The sequence below is a fragment of the Argopecten irradians genome, chromosome 13, assembly GCF_041381155.1.
Source record: "Argopecten irradians isolate NY chromosome 13, Ai_NY, whole genome shotgun sequence".
In the NCBI taxonomy this organism is placed as follows: domain Eukaryota; kingdom Metazoa; phylum Mollusca; class Bivalvia; order Pectinida; family Pectinidae; genus Argopecten; species Argopecten irradians.
Window position 1 is genome coordinate 18,041,043 of NC_091146.1, and position 24,592 is coordinate 18,065,634.

The 24,592-nt window shown below is 31.3% G+C and overlaps 1 protein-coding gene across 9 annotated transcripts; it reads right to left on the reverse strand.

Moving 5' to 3' along the window:
* Nucleotides 1–5,208: 5,208 nt before the first annotated feature.
* On the reverse strand, nt 5,209–24,499 carry LOC138305532 (uncharacterized). Of its 9 annotated transcripts, none has more exons than XM_069245793.1 (16): nt 24,311–24,465; nt 23,868–23,891; nt 23,421–23,444; nt 22,329–22,364; nt 21,160–21,210; nt 17,463–17,510; nt 14,136–14,165; nt 11,516–11,656; nt 10,751–10,792; nt 10,446–10,478; nt 9,582–9,623; nt 9,269–9,298; nt 7,635–7,676; nt 7,325–7,354; nt 5,635–5,667; nt 5,209–5,357 (listed from the first exon to the last, which is right to left on the reverse strand). In XM_069245793.1, the coding sequence occupies exons 1-16, from the start codon at nt 24,360–24,362 to the stop codon at nt 5,308–5,310; spliced, it is 708 nt and encodes a 235-aa protein (XP_069101894.1). In that variant the 5' UTR covers nt 24,363–24,465; the 3' UTR covers nt 5,209–5,307. The 9 variants fall into 9 exon arrangements, 8 of the variants coding, with proteins under 8 accessions (XP_069101894.1, XP_069101898.1, XP_069101900.1 ...); XM_069245797.1 differs by having other exon boundaries at nt 11,597–11,656; nt 24,311–24,461; XM_069245799.1 differs by lacking the exon at nt 10,446–10,478 and having other exon boundaries at nt 11,597–11,656; nt 24,311–24,499.
* Nucleotides 24,500–24,592: the final 93 nt, after the last annotated feature.

Below are 24,592 nucleotides of genomic sequence, written 5' to 3' on the forward strand. Positions count from 1 at the left end.
TAAAATTGTATTACGTTGATTATTATATATACCATATATTTATACGGTATTTGTATGCCATTTGTTTATGTCATATGTATACTATTTGCATGGTATCTGTTGCTATATGTATGTTATTTCAAAACAGTCACTTGTAAGTTTAAGTTTCATATAATTAGGAAGTCTATTTGACGCTGAATACGTATTACAGGCGAAATGTCATATAATATAACAGGCGAAACATCATAAAGTATTATAGGCGAAACATCATAAAAAGATGGCTATAGAATGACCAAATCTATCTTCAAACATGCTATATCAATATTTTACCAAATAAGTATATCAAAGTTCATTATGTTATGTGCTATTTTTTTTTTTCAAATCGAAATTGAGCGCAACAGATTATCGTGGGAATTCAAACCACCAACACTGTCTGGTGACTGCTATAAAATTCTCTGAAGTGTGGGTAGTACGTCATACGTTAGTGAGCACAACGTCATGTTATTTCATAGAAAACGTCGTCTTTTGACTCAAAAACTAATGACATCATACATTACACCCAACGATGCAGCCAACCCTTTGTATTATGTACAAATATACACACGACAATAAAATAACATAATACAAACTACTTTTGGTATACAGTATATACACATCAACATTGACCGTTATGATGGACTGTGCTGCTTAGTAATAAATAATTGTTTTCTATCGTGCAAACTAGCTAAACATCTATCAGTGCTACTAAATGTATACACACTAGAATGTCGTTACGATCACGCCATATTTATAACTAATAACGTTGTTTTCATAAAGAAATCAGAAATGATTAAATGATTTAATATTTCCTGGAACTAGCATTGCCATTGGCGTAAAATAAATGTTATTATCATAAAAAATGTTGCCTCTGGTTATAAAGCCTTATTTGAATGACTACAACAACATTGTAATTATTTCACCAAAAAAGATTCCGTTAAGAAATTTGAAATTACACTAGATGATAATGAATTATTAGGAATCATTTGAATATGTATTATGAAGCTATAAAACAAGACAAATATAGTGTATTCTCATCATCAGCCGGGATAAGCTGGTTTGTATATAATATTCTCATATCATCCATAACGTAGAGAAAATCTCCTCTTTTCACGTGAATCCTTAACTTAGACTGTTTCCCTTTCTGAGTTCCCTACTCTCCGGGTAGCTTCCACAAAGGAGTTAACTGAGTTGGGACTAGTCTATTCTTAACTATCGGTTAAAACGACATATTACTTTAGTGATGGGAATACGTAATACTATTCTGCAGTTCTACATTTATACTCACTTCTACGACGATGAAATCTTGATATGGGCACTTAATGATAATAAGTTACATGTAGGTTAATATGTCGATCAATAGCTGCATTAAACAAATTTAATAATATAATATATATCTAGGATGATGGGATCTCTACTTGAGAACATAATGATAATAAGTAACATATAGGTTGATATGTCGATTGATAGTGCCATTAAAAAAGAAATCATACTAAATGTTTTCACATCGGTTGTGTATTTTGGCTTCAATATATTGAATGGCGTACTTCGCAGGATGTAAACGACAAATGTGATAATCAAACTATTTAATTGTATGAGGTAAATAAAGATATTATGATACGGTTTCACTTAAAATAATATTTATTTATTTATTTATTTTATTTAGTAGCAGTTCATTTTTGACATAGGAAAAAAGACATTTTAAAAGAAAAAGTAATATTTTATAAGCTACCAATACATTATGACTAATGCGCATCTACAATTTCATATTAATTACCTTCAGAAATGTCGATTTCGAACATTTAATATTCACATCCATGACCTTAAAGACGGTTATTTCGAACATTTAAAATTCACATCCATGACCTTAAAGACGGTTATTTCGAACATTTATTTCGAACATTTACAAATTCACATTCATTATCCTAAGGCTGCTCTTTCGAGCATTTAGTATGTTTCACGAATGCATTCATCGACATAAATTATCATTTTGTCTTGTTTATGTGTAACCTCACACACATACTGACCAAAACGTTTTTTGGAATAATTTTAAAAAGTACGTGTAATACTTTTAATCTATATGTTTAACAGTCGTTGAATAGAATGCAAACCTTTCTGCACACAAATCTAAGTATACTCACTTCCAGCATATTGCGAACGATGCATCACTTTAAGACAAATAGGTTTCAAATCAAATACAATCATCGTGAATATGTGTAAGAGTTATTTCCCTCGTATAAAGGCATTCATTGTGATATCATTATCTTGTGAGCGATATGCACGTCGTTACGCTCGCAAACACACGATGCCACAATCAATACCTACCCGAAAGGGCCCATAACTCTACAATATACCAATTCAGAATATACATATAACGATCAACGGAACAACTGTGATATAAATATTATTAAGAATATAATTGTTGGGTGGAAAAGAATTGAAGTTAATTGAAACATTTAAACTATATGAATCGGCAGTTAGTAATAATTCCAAATCACGCGTACGTTCACACAACTAAGACAAATAATTCCGAAATGTGCTGATTTGGTGATAGAGTTACTCCGGAGAAACCTTATTACTGATGTGTCAGTACTCCATAGTTCAATAAATACGCACTATCCGTAATTTACTGATATCGTTTGTATTATCATATTACAAAGATTTCTGCCCTTGCGGTAAATCAATTATCATTGGTTGCTGCGTTATAAGTTTATTGATGATTCAACGTGTTTTACACTCACAAACAGTGTCATCACAATCGATACATATCAGCAAGGGGGGACAACTTCATAACATGCAAATACGGAATGAGCACTCGTAATACGATTTCATGTGGCTTAAATAGGCATACACTTACCTCCCGCTTGTGCTGCTTGTGCCGCCTGTTGGGCTTGGCTATTCATAATTGCTGTTAGATATAAAAAGAAAAAAATGACTTTGATTTGTTTCCGCCTTTTTGAAACATTACCCAGCTCGTTTTCCATACATGTACGTTTAATATTTTGAAGCCGTTTTGAAGGACAAATTAAAACATGTTTCTAGGTTTTGTTTAAGACTTGTAAAGTATGATTTTTTATGACACAGTGTACTGTTAAATTACAGAAAAGAGGAAATTTACCACCGACAGATATAGGTAAAACACCTGGCCGGAGTATTTAGCCTTGCTGTGAATATGTTTCTTGGATTGGTGTATAGTGTTCATTATTAAAATAAAAGTTAAACGTGAATTTCCACTTACCTGCTGCTGGGTGATTCATAACATTCGCGCCTACAAAGGTAAGATAATAATGATATATCATTTTATAAAGATAGCGCTGTTTCATTGTTACATAAATATAAAATGTTGATCATATATTAGTTTATAATGAGAGCACTATTACCTATAGTAATCAGTTAATAACTTACAAATATACATAACACATATCAAGATGTAAACCACGTTAATACAGGCATGTATAGTATTATATTATATTATTATTATTGTATTATTTATCAACTTATATACCTTCTCTAACCTATCAGTTAATTATTAGAGAGTTTTCTCAGAGACGAATTGTCCGCAAATTTTAACATAATTATGTTATGAGGGCAGTATAACACTGTTTCATACATAGGTGAGATTTTAATCATATTATGTTATAAATATTACACTGTTACTTACATAAATTGATAAGACGATAATAACATATCACTTTATTAAAATAGTGCTGTAATTTAAAAACAATCGAGATAAAACATAGACAATCTTAAGAGCTCAAGGTATTAAAGGCAGACAGTTCTGCTACATTTAATGTACGGTCTTATCATTAAAAAAGGGGGAAAAAAAGTAAAAAAAAAATATACATAAAAAAATATTATCAGCTTTCTATAGACTTACCCATCATATTCATACTAGCACCACTTAATCCAAAGTTAGCCGCTGTAAATAAACACAAATAAACATATGTCAATTGTTTAGCAAATAAGTGCACAATCGTCGTTGTGATAATAACAATAATAATATCTTTTAAACAAACTGTTTTTATTCTATCGATAAAAAATGCCGGGTAAGACAAAAAGTAGTATATAACATAAAAAGATGCGGCTGTTTAAATAGTCGCAACGATATTATCATTTCACCAAATATCGTTGAGTTTATCTAAAAAATCAGATAAAGAAATCAATACAAAAGGTGGAGTGTATGGCAAAAAGTACCGGAATAGAAATGTGTTGACGAAACCAAAATAGATCTAGAAGATGAAGTTGATAATGAACACAAGAAAAAATACGCTTAGATTACTGCTTAAACAACACAAGTCATATACTGTACTAAAATGATTTATTCTGAACTAATTATGTTAGAAGAACTAAAAGAAGGATATATTGATTGCAAATCTAAATCACAAATTGAAAAAAAATTACATATTGCTAATTTAGGCATATATCATTTTTATCCGGAAAATAGGTAATATATAAGATAAATTTATTTTATGAACCTTTTACAAATTTTGGTAAAAATGCAGATCTATTTCATTAATAAATGAAGCGGTTTGTCTATGGAGGCATTGGAAGCAAAGGAAAGCATATTCATAATATAATCATATTGTTTTTTGTAAATCTTAGCAACTGCAAAAGCTTTGAGAGATCAAGAGGAGTTAACTCTATATCAGATTAAATTTACAAATTAAATCCTGTCAGTAAATGATGCTTTCAAACGGAAAAAAAACTAAAATAATTATAAGCAAATATGTTCAAACAGTAAACTGCGAAATATCGCAAACGAGAAAGTTACAACTATACAGTACTTTATATTAGTGACTTTAGTTTAAAAATATATTTATTTTCATTAATATAATACTGGTTTTCAAGCTAATCGTTCACTTTCATTAATGCTGATGTCGATGAATATTTTAAGACGGCCACATTAAGCAATGGGAAAGCCGCAAGTTACAACAGGAAACAAAAGCCAGTAATCAGTTTCACAGTAAAATCAATAATCTGCCATGAAGCGCCGCCAAAAAAACGCTCACGCGGCTAGATATTAGACTATACTTATAGTTGTTTACAGCTTAAAGCATATGACTCACCACTCGACTTCTCTTCTTTATACAAAATAGGTATAAACATATCAGTATTGAAGATAAATGATTCTCCATAGCATAATGCATTCGTAATATTTTTTTTTTACATACAGATTTTGACATGTGTCCTTAATATACGTAATATATATGTAAGTCATGTTGTATTAGATATTTTTGAAGAATACGTGTAGATTTTTATCACTAGTATTTTATTTTTGCTATTTATCATTATCTACAAATGACGTCGTGTCCTATTGTTTTCATACTTACCTTGTTGAAGGTCTGTAATTAGAAAAACAAAACATCCAGTTACAAAATACTTAAAAAAGCAAATTATGCATTATATTACTTGACTGAATACAAACAGGTGATTTTCTGTAAATGTCACATCACCTTTCTTATAAAATATCTTATTAAATCATGCGTAACAATGTCAGAAGAATAGCATGTGGGAATTATTTGTTAATATGACGGTCAGAAATAGAAATTAAGAACACCAAATAATATCTTTTTTCTCTCTCAATTATAGCATCGAACAGAAAACGAAATTTAAACTTACTTATTGTACCGATTGAACCACCCGCAGCACCTGCTGAAATCAAATCATAACGTTTAAGAATACCTTGTAGATCTAATACAAAAAATCATATTTAATGATTATGTTTGATATCGTCAGAAGGGAGTTACCTAATATATGGGTAATGAACTAATTGACTGACATGATTGGTTCATTTAATTTAAATATATATATATAGGTATTTTTTCAATATTTTTCTAATCCGCACTATAGAGTCCTATTATAATATACAATAAAAATGAGTTATTCACATGGTTGAATTCCCCGGCCATTTTAATTTGAACATTATTATTTTTTATATCAAATATATGAAATGGGATCAAACAACATACTAAGCCTATACTCTAATGTGTTATCATTAACCAAATAACAGTTAACAACCAACTGAATGATTTTACATACACCACAGTGTTAAAGTTAGTTAAAGTTTTGTAATGTATAATTAAAACAACCGAATATTCATCAGTCAGCTATTGTGTTCTATATTGAAAGTCTAGGTTCTGATATAATACTAAATAGATGCAAAGTTTGGGTCCTTCAGCCCAAACTCCAATCAGGATAGCCATTTTCAAATAAGGTTAAATTTGCACTAAAATATATCGAAATTCTATTATTTTTATATATTCATTAGCAAACATTATTACTTTTATAGATTTCAATCTTGATTTCCAAATTCATGTCATTGTTATCTAGGAATAATTACATTTGGAATTCATAATTAACCAGTCAATTAGTGGCCGAGTCAAACATTTTTCCTGGGCTTAATGTTCTATATACAGGGGTCCATTTCGAAGGTCCATTTTATTTAACTGATTGTTATTTTGTCATTTATTCGGCTATTCCCTATATATACACAACGAGAAAAGTAACTGAAAAATGTCACTGTTTACAATATATACGTTTTACATATCATGTATTGCATTTGTAGATTTATCAAGTTGCAAAGCTCATTTGGAAATATACCACGAACAAAGCTGAACAAATATGCAGTGCAATATGCTTCTGTATATAAATACGATATCATCACTTCTGTAAACCATTCCCCTGTTCCATAAGACTACTACATGGTCAGTTCAGTACAATTGGTTTCTACTCATTTCCCCTACCTACGGTGGTATCTATATGTCTGGGCTTACCTGTCATCTTATAATTCACAGGTAGTTAAAAAAATAAGATATTTCATCGTCCCAGCAGATTAATGACAATGATAATACGAACTCAATTGCTAGGAGGATGGGGAGTGGTCTCCCCATTGTTCTGTTTCATTTACATGTTCGTCCACCTGATATTTAAGTCAACTAAGATGGGTCAGTGTTTAGCTAAGAGGTATAAAATGGCTAGTTTACTGTTCTGTTTGTGATATTGAAACTCGAGAAAATTGATCAACCAGTATTCAGCGTTAGCGTGTTAGAGACACAGTCATACAATGTGAATAAATATTCATGAAAACCACGAATTCGTTCAAAACTACAGAAAGGCATCTCTGAAAAGAGAAAGTGAGTGTTCCAACTATGACATTGCAATGCCCCTGTGCATAAGTATAAGTGTTGTTCCTAATGTGATGATGTGGATATCACTTTCCAATTTCTTAATTATCTTAATCTTCACAAATGTGTTTCTGGAAGCAAAAGTAATTAGCCTGCTGTGCAAAAGTAATCCTTGTCTTAATCACCTCCGGCGCTGTTCTGGCCCCGGTACAGTCCTATGAAGTATAAACATTTCATCTTTTTTTTCAAATCGTATTTTCTTTTAGATCTTGTTTTAGGATTACATATCGAAATGTTTGGGTTAATGTCTAGCATATGTAACACGCCAACATATTTGGCTCATAGTTTTAGTAAAAGTAACGCACCGAAATGCTTGGTTTAGTTTATTTCTCAGCATAAATACTGTGTTTAAATGTTTAAACAGCTACATAACTAAAGTTTATACTTGAAACACTTAAATAATGTTTTCTTTAATAAGTAAATGTGGAATTTTACCGTTGGTTGGTCCATATAGTTGTCCAATGCTTTGTTGAATGCCTGTTTGTGATAAAAATATTATCAAACACTACCTGAAAAGTACTGTATTGAACAAAATTTCCTCTTTATTTATCAATTTGTGGGAGATGATCAACCAGTATTTAGCATAAGCGAGTCAGATATAGTAATACAGAATAAATGGGCATGTAATTCATTACTCTCATCAATTCTTTAAAGCTAATAAAAGCATATCAGAAACAATGTGAATGTTTCAACTACGATAAAAACATGCTTGTGTGTAGAGGCATCAGTGCTTTCTCTGATGTAGTATTGCGGACGTAACTTTGTTGATTTTTATCTGAATATGACAAAATGAAATTTTGAATATAATTATAAGGACATTGTATACTGAAAGGGGGATTGATCATGGTTAATATTGAGTACAATGAATGCTGCAATTATTCCTCGATTATTCTGTATTTTCATAACTGTGACATATCTGTAATAAGGTGAAGTTTGCACTAAAAGATATCGAAATTATATTGTTTTTATATATTCATTTACAAAAAATGATCATTTTGAACCTAAATTTCAATCTTGATTTCCAAATTCATGTCATTGTTATCTAGGAATAATTACTTTTGAAATTCATTATTAAGCAGCCAATCAGTGGCCGGGTCAATTTTTTTTCCTGGGCTTAATGTTCTATATACAGGGGTCATTTTCGACGGTCCATATAATTTAATTGGATGTTATTTCGTCATTTAGTTGGTTGCTCCCTATAGATACACAATGCGAAAAAGTATCACAACTAAAAATATAGATTAGCGAAAACAAAAAGACTCCAAATTGTCACTGTTTACAATATATACGTTTTACATATCATGTATTGCATTTATAGATTTATCAAGTTGCAAAACTTATTTGGATTATACCACGAACAAAGCTGAACAAATATGCAGTGCAATATGCTTCTGTATATATATACGATATCATCACTTCTGTAAACCATTCCCCTGTTCCATAAGACTACTACATGGTAAGTTCAGTACAATTGGTTTCTAATCATTTCCCCTACCTACGGTGGTATCTATATGTCTGGGCTTACCTGTCATCTTATAATTCACAGGTAAGTAAAAAATAAGGTATTTCATTGTCCCAGCAAAATGATGACAATTCTAATAATGATAATACGAACTCAATTGCTAGAATGATGGGGAGTGGTCTCCCCTTTGTTCTGTTTCATTTACATGTTCGTCCACCTGATATTTAAGTCAACTAAGATGGGTCAGTGTTTAACTAAGAGGTATAAAATGGCTAGTTTACTGTTCTGTTTGTGATATTGAAACTCGAGAAAATTGATCAACCAGTATTCAGCGTAAGCGTGTCAGATACACAGTCATACAATGTGAATAAATATTCATGAAAACCATGAATTCGTTCAAAACTATAGAAAAGCATCTCTGAAAAGAGAAAGTGAGTGTTCCAACTATGACAATGCAATGCCCCTGTGCATAAGTATAAGTGTTGTTCCTAATGTGATGATGTGGATATCTTTTTCCAATTTCTTAATTATCTTTATATTCACAAATGTGTTTCTGGAAGCAAAAGTAATTAGCCTGCTGTGCAAAAGTAATCCTTGTCTTAATCACCTCCGGCGCTGTTCTGGCCCCGGTACAGTCCTATGAAGTATAAATATTTCATTTTTTTTTTTTCAAATCGTATTTTCTTTTAAATCTTGTTTTAGGATTACATATCGAAATGTTTAGGTTAATGTCTAGCATATGTAACACGCCAACATATTTGGCTCATAGTTTTAGTAAAAGTAACGCACCGAAATGCTTGGTTTAGTTTATTTCTCAGCATAAATACTGTGTTTAAATGTTTAAACAGCTACATAACTAAAGTTTATACTTGAAACACTTAAATAATGGTTTTTTTTAATAAGTAAATGTGGAATTTTACCGTTGGTTGGTCCATATAGTTGTCCAATGCTTTGTTGAATGCCTGTTTGCGATAAAAATATTATCAAACACTACCCGAAAAGTACTGTATTACACAACATTTCCTACGCAACCAGTAGTTAGCATAAGCGTGTCAGATATAGTAATACAGTGTAAATGGGCATGGAATTCATGACTCTCATGAATTCATTAAAGCTAATAAAAGCATATCAGAAATAATATCGTGAATGTTTCAACTACGATAAAAACATGCTCGTGTGCAGATGCATCGGTGCTTTCTCTGATGTAGTATTACGGACGTGATTTTGTTGGCTTTTATCTGAATATGACAAAAATGAATTTTGAATATGATTATAAGGACATTGTATACTGAAATGGAGATTGACCATTCTTAATATTGAGTTTAATGAATGCTGCAGTTATTCTACAATTATTCTGTATTTTCATAACTATGACATATCTGTCATTGCATACATATGTGACGTCATGTAATTGAAAGCGAAACGTTATATTTTAAAGAAACATACGTGAATGTCGCTCAAAAACGATTACGTCACTAAGGATACCTACACACAAGGGAGGTAAATCTGTGATTGTAAGTGATATCATGATTTTACTGTAACGGAACACTAACTGAAAAGGTTGTCATTTGAATATCATATCATGCTGATATAATATCGATGAGTACCAAGAGTCTGTAACTTGTTAGTTGTAACGTGTATAAGAGGTTATGGAGCTATATTTTAGCTTTGAAATATTAAATATTTTTGAATAGATTTAAATGCCTAAATAGAATTCTACATATTGGTGTTTCTGAAAGCAAAATTAAATAGCCTGCATTGCAAGCAAAAGTTGTTTTAATCACCTTCAGCGCTGTTCTGGGCGGCCAGGTATTGAGCTACAGATTACAAACAGTTCAATTATCAAAACGCATTTTTCTGTTTTAGGAATACACTTTAAATGTTTTTTGTCATAAGTATTTTAATAGAACGATGTGTTTTCAAAATTTCACGGATACGCATCTGTATTGTATTATTGAATCGCTTAAATTGTCAAGTGTACAGATAGCAAAAGTTTAATTTTCAAAATACTATATTTCATTAAAATTTACATCTCGGATCACAGATATTCTGACGATTTAGTTTGAGGTGATTGAAGGTATAATGTTACCATTGTTTAATCCATAGCGTTGTCCAATTCTTTGTTGTCCGCCTGTTTTCGATAGAAATATCATCAAAGATTACAAATACTGTATTGCACACTGCTTTTGTTTACCAAATTATTTATATATATAAAAAAATTCATCGCTGTTTTAAAGCAGCATGAAACTGCATATGCGACACCAATGTCAATCAATTATAATGCAATGTATCTCTATTTTGTGCAATTTATAACCAAAATGTACCGAATTCCAAATCTCCTTTTACGTAGCCTTCTTCTGGAAAATTAACTGCAGGTGTCTATTTGAAATCATCATCGCCGTTTTTTTAAGTAAAAGCAACGACATTTGCAGTGGTTCCTAGATGACGGCTAGATAGCCGAAATTGTGGAATTATGTTTTTAATAAATATCTGTATGTGAACTTTGGTATTTTAAACCATAAATTCTGTTTTTTCTTTTATTTTTTTTAAAGTTTTTTTTTAATATTCACATTTGTATGATTAATCAATTATAATAAATACAGACTACATTTAAATAACTTGTGTATTTTTGTATTTTATTTTGTTTTAATCGAAGGTACCAATGCATATACTACATTTCTAATTTTATCGTCAATACTACTCATTTTACGTATGTTTTTATCTTGTGTGCTTTCTTTTATATTGTACTACATTTCACGATATCGTCAATCCTACCAATTTTTGTGTGTTGTTTTTATTTTATAGTACATGTTCATTGTATCACCAACCCTAATATTTAAATCTAACGACTGACCGTGAGTTCGCCTGGAGGCTGCTATGCCGGCGAGGATACCCGGCGTCATGGAGATCCCCCGAGAGGATAAAGATGACATACCTGCTTGGATACCACTGATTCTGGGATCTACCCTCCTCACTCCAGTCAAGCCTGCTATTCCTGCCAAGGACAGAGATAAGTTGTAAAGAAATAGTTAATATACCATTACTGTAAAATATTTGCAATATTTTTTTTTGACTTTCGGTCAATGACCTATCAGTACAAAAGCATATTAATTAATTAATTAATTAATTAATTAATTAATTCATTCATTCATTCATTCATTCATTCATTCATTCATTCATTCATTCATTCATTCATTCAGACAACATACATTATAACAAAATGTATACCAAACTTGCAAAAAGTAGTTGACTTATTAACAATTAACTTCAATGGTTTTTTTATGTTATAGAGATATAACACAGAAATCTGAGAGCACTCTAAACGCGAAGCGGTTTATGATGAGAGTACACTCAGATTTTTAATTTATATCCCCATAACATAAAAAAATCCATTCAAGTTAATACTTATAATTCAATTTACTAAAGACAATCTCTTCAATACTCAAAATTCATTTTGGGACTCGTTTGTCTATAAAATCATAACGCCGTTATTTCAGCCAATCAGAAGCAACGTCACACACGGCAACGCCATTTTTTTCCTATAGGGCTCATAAAGTAAATTTTACGCCAATTAAAATGCTTGTAGCAAGCAAAATTGAATTATTCATCAAAAAGGGTAGAAAAATGAGTCACCATCAGAAGCAATAAATTTGAACAAATATTGATCTACGTTCATGATAGCTTACAGTGTATACATATATTATATTCATAAATTTTTGTACTTGTGGACAAAAGAACAGTCATTTGCAAACAAACAATTACAACGGTTGTGTACAATTCATATTTTTGAAATAAATGTAATTATTAATTGTATCGAATGAATTTACCTGCCCAATATTTTCATTTCATAAGGTAGCGTTTCATGGTTCCACTAGGGTGAGTTTAAAAACAAAACAAAATTCTATCTTTTATTTGTTTAAAAAAATATGTATAATAATATCCACATATACCTGTTTACGAAAAGATGTACATATCAATAAATGCATAGCATGTATCAATACGCATGCAATTAGATTAATATCTAGACATACTAAGAAATGATTTGTATCAATCTCATGATCTGTAGCATTTATTAAAACATAACTGGTGCTTATTCTGTTTTCCATGTTAAAGAGTTTTATGCTCCTGTTGTTAGGTTTTTGTTCTAACGCCATGTGTCTGTGGATGAAGCAATTTATTTGGAAATGTGTCATGCAGGATGTAAGAACATGACAACCAATCACAGACGACTCTGTAATAGGAACTGTTGGAATTCATTGAATTTGACGTATTCATATTCGACCTGCTATCGTAAGAAAACTTCCGTTAGTTCAATTTTTAGTGGAAATAGACTGCATCACATATTGAGTGGAATGAGTGATGTTGATTATGTGATCAATGTTTATAGCATGTAATTAGTGATGCGTGAGATCCTAAAATTATATCATTGTTTCACTTTTATCAAATTATATCTTGTTAAGCTACTGGTGGTTTTTACTGTTTATATAAAAATACAACTTGCAATGTTATTGTCAATTTTGTTTTCTCTTATTCTTAATGTAATTCAGTGAAATAACATTTAAATATGCCAATCCAATTTGTCTGCGCTATATGTGTGTCATTTATCGTTGTTGAGGGTAGTTAATTTGCAAGATAGTGGCATTTCCTGTTGTAATGACAGGAGTTAAGTTCATGATCTCATTATGATTTTCAGTTTTATGTGTATTGCCATATGGATAGAAAAACATTATTGTTTATGCAATATTTCCAGCTGCTTCTAAAAATAATGATCATAAAATATATCATGTAATTAAAGTATATCAGTTAAAATTGGATACATGTAGACGTTCTTTTAGAGATAGCTTATAACATGTACACCCAACAATAAACTAGCGAAAAACATAAGAAAAATATAATGATTTATTTACGAAGTTGTGATAAAGCACTTTTTATCGCTGTCAATGGTAACTCTGATACAGACTTTACGTCACTTTACTCATTGTTAGCAGGAACGTCCTTAATTATCTCCCTTTATCTTCCTAAAGTATACGAATTACCACCCCTGTCCTGTACATAGGATACCATGCTGCATATGATATTATCTAGCATGTAACTGTATATCAAATACATTTTCTCCGATGGTGTCTTTTTGTATAATTTAGTGTGGCTTGAGACATATCATGAAATACAAAAAAAAAAAAAAAAAAAAATAAAGAAACATAATGGGATCTACCTGCAATTGTATGATTGAAAGGTAGTGGTCAGAACAAGGAAAAATGAATATTCTCTTCAAAAACTAGTGTTTCACATTGTTCCTTATGAGAAAAGTTTCAACGCATCTCTATGATCTTGTTAAAATCGCCACTATTGTTGTTTGATAAGAATACATTTTTTTTGTTCCTTTTGAATGTTTAAAAGCAAAAACAAAAACAAAAACATTGTTGAAACAGTAACATACGATATCGCCGATTGCTTGCCAATTAATTTGGACTTACCAATGTTTCCACCTCGAACCTGCACACCACCTTTATTGGGGCAAAAACATACCATTGTCATAAGTGAGCATAATGTTCTGAATAAAAAAATTCCTTCTGCTTAAGCTTGATATGTTTTCTCCTATTTCAATATAATTTCTTTATGTTAATTTTCATATCAATGACCATTTATTAGTATGCATTTATGACTTTACATCACAATTTTTTTGTATCTTTTGTACATTACAAACGTGTAATTACTACATTTGATAGTTTACAAAAATAAATTATATACACACATATATATATATATATAGACATCAAGTAATAACATTGACAGGGCAAATCGCGTGCGGTGCAAAGTGCATAAGTACATATGCAGTTATATTTAAAGTGTAAGGAACTTTGCAAAGGATAGTGACTGTTTACAAGGAAAACATTAGATGCCATTAATCAAAGCTAGCGTGTAAAAAATCTTTTCACTAACTTTTTTTCATAAGAGTTGTCTCCCCTGACATATTTGATTAAATTAAGTATACACTATTTACATTAATTATATACAAGTATCAATTTATTTTGAATGGATATGAAGATTGAGATGTACTTTTGAGTAAATGACTAACTAATGTGAAAGTGGTGAAAGTTTGTGTTCCAAATTAGAATAATCAATTTAAATATGGAAATTGGTGTGAGAGTCCTTCTGTGAAAGTAAATTATTGTTATTTACAAGTCTATTGATATAACTTTTTTTAAAGAAAAAAGCTAGCAATATCGATTGGGACATTAAGGCCTGTTAACGCACTCGTATGACACTGTCTGTGTTAGATTAACTTGAAATACCCTTAAATGTGGTAATCTAAGTTTATGGGAGACAGTTCATAGCTTTTATGAGGGTACCTTGTTCAAGTTGCCTATTTAACGTGTCGCATTTGACTAGACGCAAACCGTTTTCTTCATATACTCAATACCTGAAGAAGCTTGAAAATGAAAGATTTTTTGTTTTGTTATATGCATACAATAACACCGAAAGAAAACATAAATAAAACTTTTAAGAATAAGGGAGGTAACGCTATCATTATTGAGTTATGATAACAATGAAGAAATAAAACTATGTGGAATCATATCGCTACATTGTACCATGGTAAAATAGCCAATACCCTTAACATTTGATGGTAAGAAAAACAACAACTAGATAGTCAGTTTGTTTATGTTATGTTCTTACTCCATTAGTTTAGGGATAGGATTGGTATCACTAACATCATTTACTACGACAATGAGTCGACCAAATGTTTTTAACGTCTAAATATGTTTTCGTAAAAAAGTGCACATAGACCATGCCGTATTTTTTGAAAAAAAGTCTGTTTCAACGAACCCTGTTTTCTAAAAAAATAACACAATTGTTACATGATTGAATGCAACAATTACGAAAACCAATTTAACAAGTTAATCTAGGTTACGGTGACAATGCATTGTTTTTGACATCAAGGTATATTTGTGGGTTTACCTCAAAAAGCATTAAAGATGATATTCACAGTTCGAAATCTAATAGCATTTTTTTCATCTCGTACCTGCATGTGTAATGCTAGTTTATCTCATGCAATGCATTTAAGTTGTCCGAGGCTGTATCACATGGCTACTCACATCACATGCAACCTTGTGACGCCACGGCGTCCACAAAAATACTGTCTCCTCGGCAAAATGGAACGCCGATTTCAGAAACCTAACAAGTATTATTATAATTACAGCAAACAGTGGGATTTAGGTTTATTATCATATTTGATAACATTCTTCTACATTTATTCGCGCAAATGAAATATTTAGAAAAATCATTGTATGCGAAATTTTCTTGGAAAGTATTGCCGAAAAAATACAAAAATGTGTGGTATTGCTATATTAACCATCGAGCTATAGGAAATACCCTTTCAGAAGTGGTTAGAAAGAACAGGACTATTCTATCAATTTGAGTGTTATTTGTTTAACGTCCTATTAACACCCAGGATCATGTCAGGACGTGCAATGTTTGTTTATGGACTAAATATTGAGTACCCAGAAAAAACACACCGACCAGCGGTCAGTATCTGGGAACTGCCGTACATCGGATTCGAACTCGCGACCCAGGTGTGTGTGTGTGGGGGGGGGGGAGGGGGGGTGGGGGGCTTGTGGTAATATATTGAGACATCTTAACCACTCGGCCACTGCGGCCCAACTTATTCTATCATCTAGGTCACGCAATGTTTTGAAAGTCTCGGCATGCCTTGGTTATCATTATATTCTGTGATCAGGAGGTAAAATATCGTTATACTTTATTATCTATGTTAGAGACGTACACGTAATGTACCCAACGATACGTGGTCTTTGATCTCGGTAATGTAGCTGCATGATCAGAGTCAATGCTTCTATGCTATTGATAAAGATATTTATCCATTGATATTAGCGATAATACAACTCTCGTTTAATGCACTGTGCGTAGATTAGATTATGTGCTAAGTATGTAACATTATGTTAGGCACGTTTGTGATTATAAGCCCGTTCAATGACATGCTGTAAACCAACTGTCTTCCGCGGCTACTAAATTTCGTTGTTTCCGTTTCAAGGCATTTTCGTGAAGATTAGATTTCGCGGATTCAATATTGAATGGAAAAATACCTTTCAATCTAAATGTACAAAAATTGTAAAATATATATAATTATATATATATATATATAGATTTCGCGGAGAGGATTTACTTCAATTGCGAAATTCGCGAAAATATATCGCACGCGACAGAAAGTTGGTTTGTAGTATGCCACTGTAACAAATATGCATTTATCGTTCTTATTGGTATTCTTTATTTGCATATTACAGCGTTATCTACCCTTGCGGGTATGTATTGATTGTGACGTCATGGCTATGCGAGCGAAAGGTCATACTTTTCGAAGAAAACGACGTGAATTGTGCACACAAAATAATGACGTCACAATTGACACCTGCCTGCTTGTTTGTTTATTTAATTATCGTCATTTCAACAGCCAGGGTCATGTTAGGATGGTCATAAATGTATGCAGTGTATAGCAATTGTGAAGTGCGAAGTGGGTGTTTTGGGATACTGCGGTATGTTCGTGTTGTGTTTTCTTGTATAGTGTGACTATTACCTTTTTATAGTGCTATATTACTGAAATTGCCACCGAAGACACCAATCAATATATCACATCCGGTCACATTATACTGACCGCAAAGGAGCTAACTCTGTAATATGCAAAGAGCGAATATATATTACAGTGCACCGTGGGCGGTTTATATGCTGTGCTAGAATTTGTGCTTGATCAGCTGTGAGGTAATTACATGTGTCGTGGATTAAATGTTTCTTACTTTGTCTTATACCAGTATCTCTATTGGCAATGGTGTTGGAAACAAAAGCTGGAATGGAATACATGTGAAGATAAATATCCATATAATATATATACCATTTCATATGATGGTTGAACTTCAGTTATATTTCAGCGCCACTTAAAAGGGAATTACATATTCGTTCACTGTTAACCCATTTTATGAAATGTTTTCATTTCATATATTATTATTTCTATGAATGTATTTCCTGACCTGTGTTGTATCTGCTACTTTTCGGACTTTTCATAATCCAGATTCCTAATCAATATATGTATTATACATAGGTGATATATAGCCTATAGCCTAGATAGGGTTATAAGGAAAGGCATGATGAAAAGTGATTTTTAAGTTACAAATACAAATATTAAATATGAAATCAACATAAAATGAAAATATTTACATTTTCCTTTGATATGCTGTAATATGTTAACAAGTTTACCCATGAAAACGCTTTTGAACTCATCTTATTTAAAGACTGGAATAGTTCATTATTCACTTTCAGGGGTGAGTGAGTTAAACAACATTCAAATCCGTAATTTAACTGTCATATCATAATCATCAAGTTGGTCAAAACATTTTATAGTACAGATATATATACATGTACTATACATTGTATCTTGTCTAAACCGGATAGTTCCAGTAACATCATATTTGGCCGTTATAGAAAGGTTCCGAATTATACAAGTTTTATTAAGTTAAAATTTCGAGGAAACTGTCATACATTTTTTATCCAGAATCGACAGGGATAATGCATAGACGAGGGCCGGTTCGGACAAGTTACAATGTACCTACATATGGAGATACAACCTGTGATGGTAAATTACACAGATTTGGAATTCACACTAAACGCATATCCCTGTGTAGCGAGATATTAAAAAGCACAAACGAAGAAATAGGAAACACAAATTAAAACACAACTAAAATCATCATTTATTTTTAACATTCTAAATACATTCTATGAAATACAAAACAGATATTTTTTATGTATCTAATCCTATTACATGAAACAAACACCCATCCCAAAGCAGCAGTAAAGCAATGTACAATAATATGCAAAATGCTCTGAAAAGTGAAACTTTTCTTCTCTTCAATGTTGATTCTTAAAACAATTATAGAATTTTCTCCTGGTCGTGTTTTTCCGGAAACATCAATGGTTATGATGTATAGGTTAATACCATGGACCACCGAAATTTCCTGAAAATCCTGAAACATCAAAAGCGATGTATATATGATAAGCTTGCAAGAGACTGAAGGACTTCTGTGAAAGACAAATGAAGAGTTTGATACAGTTTGCAGCATGCTAAATACTCTCGAGCAAACATGTCATTGGTTGATGGCATTCAGTCAATTACGTCACCACTGGTTGATAGCATTCAGTCAATTACGTCACTGGTTGATGGCACTCAGTCAATTAAGTCACTGGTTGATGGCATTCAGTCAATTAAGTCACTGGTTGATAGCATTCAGTCAATTAAGTCACTGGTTGATAGCATTCAGTCAATTAAGTCACTGGTTGATGGCATTCGGTCAATTAAGTCACTGGTTGATGGCATTCGGTCAATTAAGTCACTTATGTTAATACTTATATTCTATTTGTTTTCTTATACAAAATGCTGAATATTAATAACACTAAGTAAGCTAATATACCATTATTTATTGGGTTTATTTATGGTGAACGAATGTGGGAGATGATTAGTAAGAAAGGGAGAGTAAGCTTTTCTAAAAGTAAAATAAAGAAATATGCAAATGGTGTGAGAGTCCTTTTGCGAAAGGAAAATATGTTGTTATAAACATGTCATCTGAAATATTTTTTTAAGTTATCTTTGCTCACTGTTAATGTAAAGCAAATTACAAGTAGGCAAATACTAGATAAATGTATGAGTCAGCGAAACACGCAAATCCTTATATGATGAATGTATTGAAGGAATTTTACATTATCAAACACCAAATGGTAATTATTTTATTTTCAGCTAAGTGAAACGATAGGAGTGGTCTGTGATACATATTACCATGCAGCCTTTTTGGCCTTTGCATATTACTGAGTTAGCTCTCTTGGTATCAATTGTGACTTCCTTATTTTGTGGGCGCAATTCAAGTCATTTTCTAAGAATTATGCGACGTTACGCTCGCAAATACATGACGTCACAATCAATACATATTCGCGGGGACAGATAACTCTTTAATATACAAAAGCAGACTATTATACATGTACTGATTTCAGCGGTAGTCTTACTGTAGCACATTTTGCGCTGACGTCATCGCGCTGATTCAAGTATAGTGCTAAAATATGTCTGAGTATACATACATACGATGCACGAATTGATCATTGCGCTACTTTGTCAACATCAACGCAGAAACATAAAATCTGAGTGCGATAAAGTGCACGTACACTATCTCTTTTTGTCAAGATATAAGTATCACGTGTTTTGCTTATCTAACTAGGTATATGTATACCCGGTAAAACTGAACTAAAACAAATTATAATAACTTGTGTTATTCCAAATAAAATGATGAGTCTGCTTTATCATTTTTTTCTATAATTATCATTATGTATTGCATATTGAAGTCATATTATTGTCTATCATGCATCACAACATGGATGGAATTGGATGTACATATATGTTCTTGTCATGTATTAGTCAAAGCGATTGATCTCATAGTCTGTCGGGGTCTGCAATATATAACACAGATGCATTGCGAAAGCTAATACCTCCCTGCAGCAAAGCCAGAATATATAATAAGCTGTTCACAGATTTCAAGACATGTTACCTCATTAAAATTTGAAGAATATTCAAAATTTCAAGTTTCTATAGATGACTTTTCGGTTAGAAAAAAGTTCAATAATTGATTATTATCAAAACAATAACAAAAAAATCAATAAATATCAAAAATAAATACAATAATTTACATATGTAAGGTAAGAATAAATACACATTTCAATACAATGAATAATGATAAATCGATAAAGCAAAATATTCAAAATTAAACTTGATTTTAAATCAATAATCAATAATATAACTATAAAATGGAGTTGGATTCTTTTATGCAAGTGTAAATAATCGTGTAAGAAACACAACACAAAATCTAAAAAAATATATTTTATAAGGTTGGGAAGGAACTGAGGTTCCATTTACCAGAATGAATATTTTGAATGTAAAGCGTTCTGTTCGAAAAAACCAACAAAATATAGATTTTGCCTTAAACTACACTGGAGAAAAAAAAAGTGAGAAAAAAAATCTAAAGTACCAAAGAAAAGAAAAAAGAAGCTATTGTCATAAACTGGCGGATGATTTACATGTATTAAGATATAGGTATTTGAATAAATGGTCTACGTTATGGAAATATAACACAAAAATCTAAGTATTCTGAATAAAACGCGAAGCGGTTTGTGATGAGACTACACTTAGAATTTTGTTATATCTCTATAACATAAAAATGTATTCAAATTAACCTTATAATTCAATTTACTACAGTTAATCTCTTCAATATTCAAAATTAATTCTTGGACTCTTTTGCCTATGAAATCATTACGCCGTTATTTCAGCCAATCTGAAGCGACGTTACAAACGGCAACGCCATTTGTCAGCCAATGAAAATGTTCGTTACAAGCAAAATTGAACTATAATGCGATAAATGTCTTGAAATTTGTTCCCAAGAAATGCAGTTTTATCTGTGTTACCTGGTGATATTGGTATACGTTTTCCAGTAGCGTCAATCTGGTAATATCTCACTGCAATATCGTTCATATCATCAAAATGTTAAGATTCCATAGCATTATATATACGTCATAGATGTGTTACTATATAATTATACTGTATTTTACGTCAAACAATGGCGTCGATTGTGTAACGTATGACGTAGGTTATAAAACGTTTGTTAAAAAACAACAACAATATTTTACAGCGGAATATGACTCCATAGTTGCATAATACCTTAGCTATGACATCAAATAATTATGAATGTATACTGTTTTATTTACATCATAGGCTATTAAGATTTCGTAAATGTTTTGGTTTATCATATCACTTATATCTGCATTGTATTATATTATATAAAGATTTAAACGTTGCGGTTAAGATACCAAGTTAGATGATATCTTAATATATCCGTCAAGCGAAACAAAGCTTTTCTGTAGTAGATTTAATTTAATCTATTTATTTTTGTTTTGAAAAAATGATATCAAATTATACTTTATAAACTTAAAATACGTTGTTCTAAACACAGAATGTTATAAACATCTGTTAATTTCTTAAATGAACGATGCAATTAGCGTCAATGACAGGTCACAATTTAATATCATTTAGATAAATCAATAAAGAATGTTTCTTCATTTGCAAATTATTAGTCGTCTTGGCCATTGCGTGGATAACAATCAACTTCAGTAAAATGTATCTGGGCAGCAATTACATTGCAGAAAGCATTACGCCATATAATACATTTCGTTTAACAGATATAGGATATTAAACCAATTAGATAAAGAGGTAAGTGGAGATTAAGACATTAAGTGGAGGAATTTTGGAAAATAAGTCATTTCTAGAATGATGTTAATGGAGATTAACCCATTTCGAGAAAGACTTCAGTTAAGATAAACCCATTTCGAGAAAGAGAGTATTTAAGATAAAACCATTTCAGAAAGAGAGCAGTTGAGATAAAACAATTTCAAGAAAGAGAGCAGTTAAGATAAATCAATTTCGAGAAAGAGAGCTGTTATGATAAATCAATTTCGAGAAAGAGAGCTGTTATGATAAACCCATTTCGAGAAAGAAAGCAGTTGAGATAAAGCCATTTCGAGAAAGAGGAAATGAAGATTAACGGAAGAGAAAGAGAAGTTGGTCAGAAAAAATATACCTGATTCCTGCTTTGCTAACTGTACTGGCTGAATAGCTAAAAGAAAGAGAAAAAATACTTTACTGAGGCTATCAAACTACAATGCTGAAAGAATGAAATTACATTTCTTACTCTATCATAAATTAGCGGACTACAACATTAAAACAAACAAAATAAAAAAAAACAGGAAAATAATTATTTTACATCTAATTTCCTGTTTGTCTTTCTTGGTTTATCACTAATGAGAGTTGACGCTTAATTTTAGTTTAATTAGAATTACGATACTTATCAATGTGTCGTTCAATAAGTGTGCATTTGTGTATGTGTGAATGTGTATGTGTGAATGTGTATGTGTGTGAATGTGTATGTGTGAATGTGTATGTGTGTCTGTGTATGTGTGAATGTGTATGTGTAAATGTGTATAAATGCGTATGTGTAAATGTGTATGTGTGAATGTGTATGTGTGAATGTGTATCTGTGTCTGTGTATGTGTAAATGTGTATGTGTAAATGTGTATAAATGTGTATGTGTAAATGTGTATGTGTGAATGTGTATGTGTAAACGTGGATATTTTCCCGAGTGCTTATTTTAGCGATTTGTACGACATTTCGCTTCGGTGTTATTTTCGCGACATATGTATAACTTCGCACAACTTATATAACAAAATATAATTCATATATTCGCAAAACTTTACGCGTGGTGGAAATTTCGTGCTTGAACGACCTCTGCTTAATTAGCGAAACCTCACCCTCGCGTACAATTCCACGTTTACAGAGACTGACTGTCTTTATTTCCCACTATTGACTTCAGGCCTAACTAAGAATACAGGTATTTTATCTCAGTGTATTAATCGCCAATGTTTTTGTGCATTCATATTCAAATCTTTGTCTTTATATATCTGTGACGTCACTGATTAACGTATCTTTGTGTCTGGATGTAGCTGCTTGTACATAATATGCCATCTGCATCATTTAAATCTGTCACTTTCTATTTTTGAATATTGTTCCTTGGTAACTGTATATTTAGCCTCCATTAGAAAGTTGGATAAGAATAATAGTGATAAAAGACTGTACTTATTTGATAAGAATAATAATGATAATAAAATATACTTACTTTCCTTATGTGTTTCCTTCAAAACTGAAAAGTAGATTGAAAGTAGATTGAAATATATATACGGTTAATACAAGATATATATAACGAGATATAGCACTGTCTAAGGTTGGAGAAATTCAGAGAAAATATAACCAGCAAAATAGTAGTGGACAAAATATTTTGAATGATGACTGTTGCATCCATATAAACATAACTAATATCATTGTATCAATTGCAACGTTTGCGAAAATCGTTGGTCCGTTAAATTTTACTGAGAATATAGAAATCATTTGTACGTATTTGTCAACAATTTCACTAGTCAATAGCGTTAAATTGCAAGAAAATTTGAAATGAAGGATTTCATTCACATACTTCACATACGCTATGGTTATTATTGTTTTAAGAAACTTTAAATTTCCGTTTCGGAAAGGTTATGGGTCTTTCAATTTAATGAATGAATATACTTACTAATCTTTGGGTCGGGGACGACAACTGCAGACAAAAACGAAAAATTAAATATTACCTTTTGTTTATTGAATACATATCAATCACACATCCTTTAAATATGCTTTATCGCCTATAAATGGTATTTTCTCTATCAAAAACAGGTGCAAACGAATTAGTATTTGTTCCGTTGTAAAAGTTATTGTTGAAACGAAGGGTATTGTTTATGCTCTTTCGGCGGTTGTGCATTTTTCACTTTTTAGCTGTTACACATAATCATGTATCGCAATAGTCTAAGTATGTGTTGATTTGACATCACAATCCATTGTTGTTATTTTTCTTTGTATGATTGTGCACAATACACTTTACACAGCATACATGCAATGTTATTCTATTAAAGATTCAGTCAGACTTGAATTCAGTCGGACTTTAGTTCAGTCGGACTTCAGTTTTAATTGTATCCTTACCTTTGTGTATTACTGTGAATAAAATAAAACATAAATAAATAAATGTACACATTAAAAACAATACAAAGCATAATAAATGAGGTTATTATTATTACAAAACGATTTTTATTCCATATTTGCATACTTCATAGTTTATCTAGCCGTAATGATAAAAAATTTAAAAGATCAGAGTCGGTTTATAAAATCACAGATGGAATGAACACTCATTTATACCTAACATCTTTCCTTCATATGTGATTTACTTTAAATTTTCAATAATGTTTGTTTGAAATTCCCATCCTT

What these genes read in the sequence shown, in the direction of transcription:
- LOC138305532 (XM_069245793.1), bottom strand. Translation starts at nt 24,362, where the DNA reads ATGTGTACATTTATTTATTTATGTTTTATTTTATTCACAGTAATACAC. An exon ending in AGATACTGGTATAAGACAAA is followed by an intron (nt 14,166 to 17,462) that starts GTAAGAAACATT and finishes GCCCCAATAAAG; the next exon opens with GTGGTGTGCAGGTTCGAGGT. An exon ending in TGGTTCAATCGGTACAATAA is followed by an intron (nt 5,358 to 5,634) that starts GTAAGTTTAAAT and finishes TTCTAATTACAG; the next exon opens with ACCTTCAACAAGGTAAGTAT.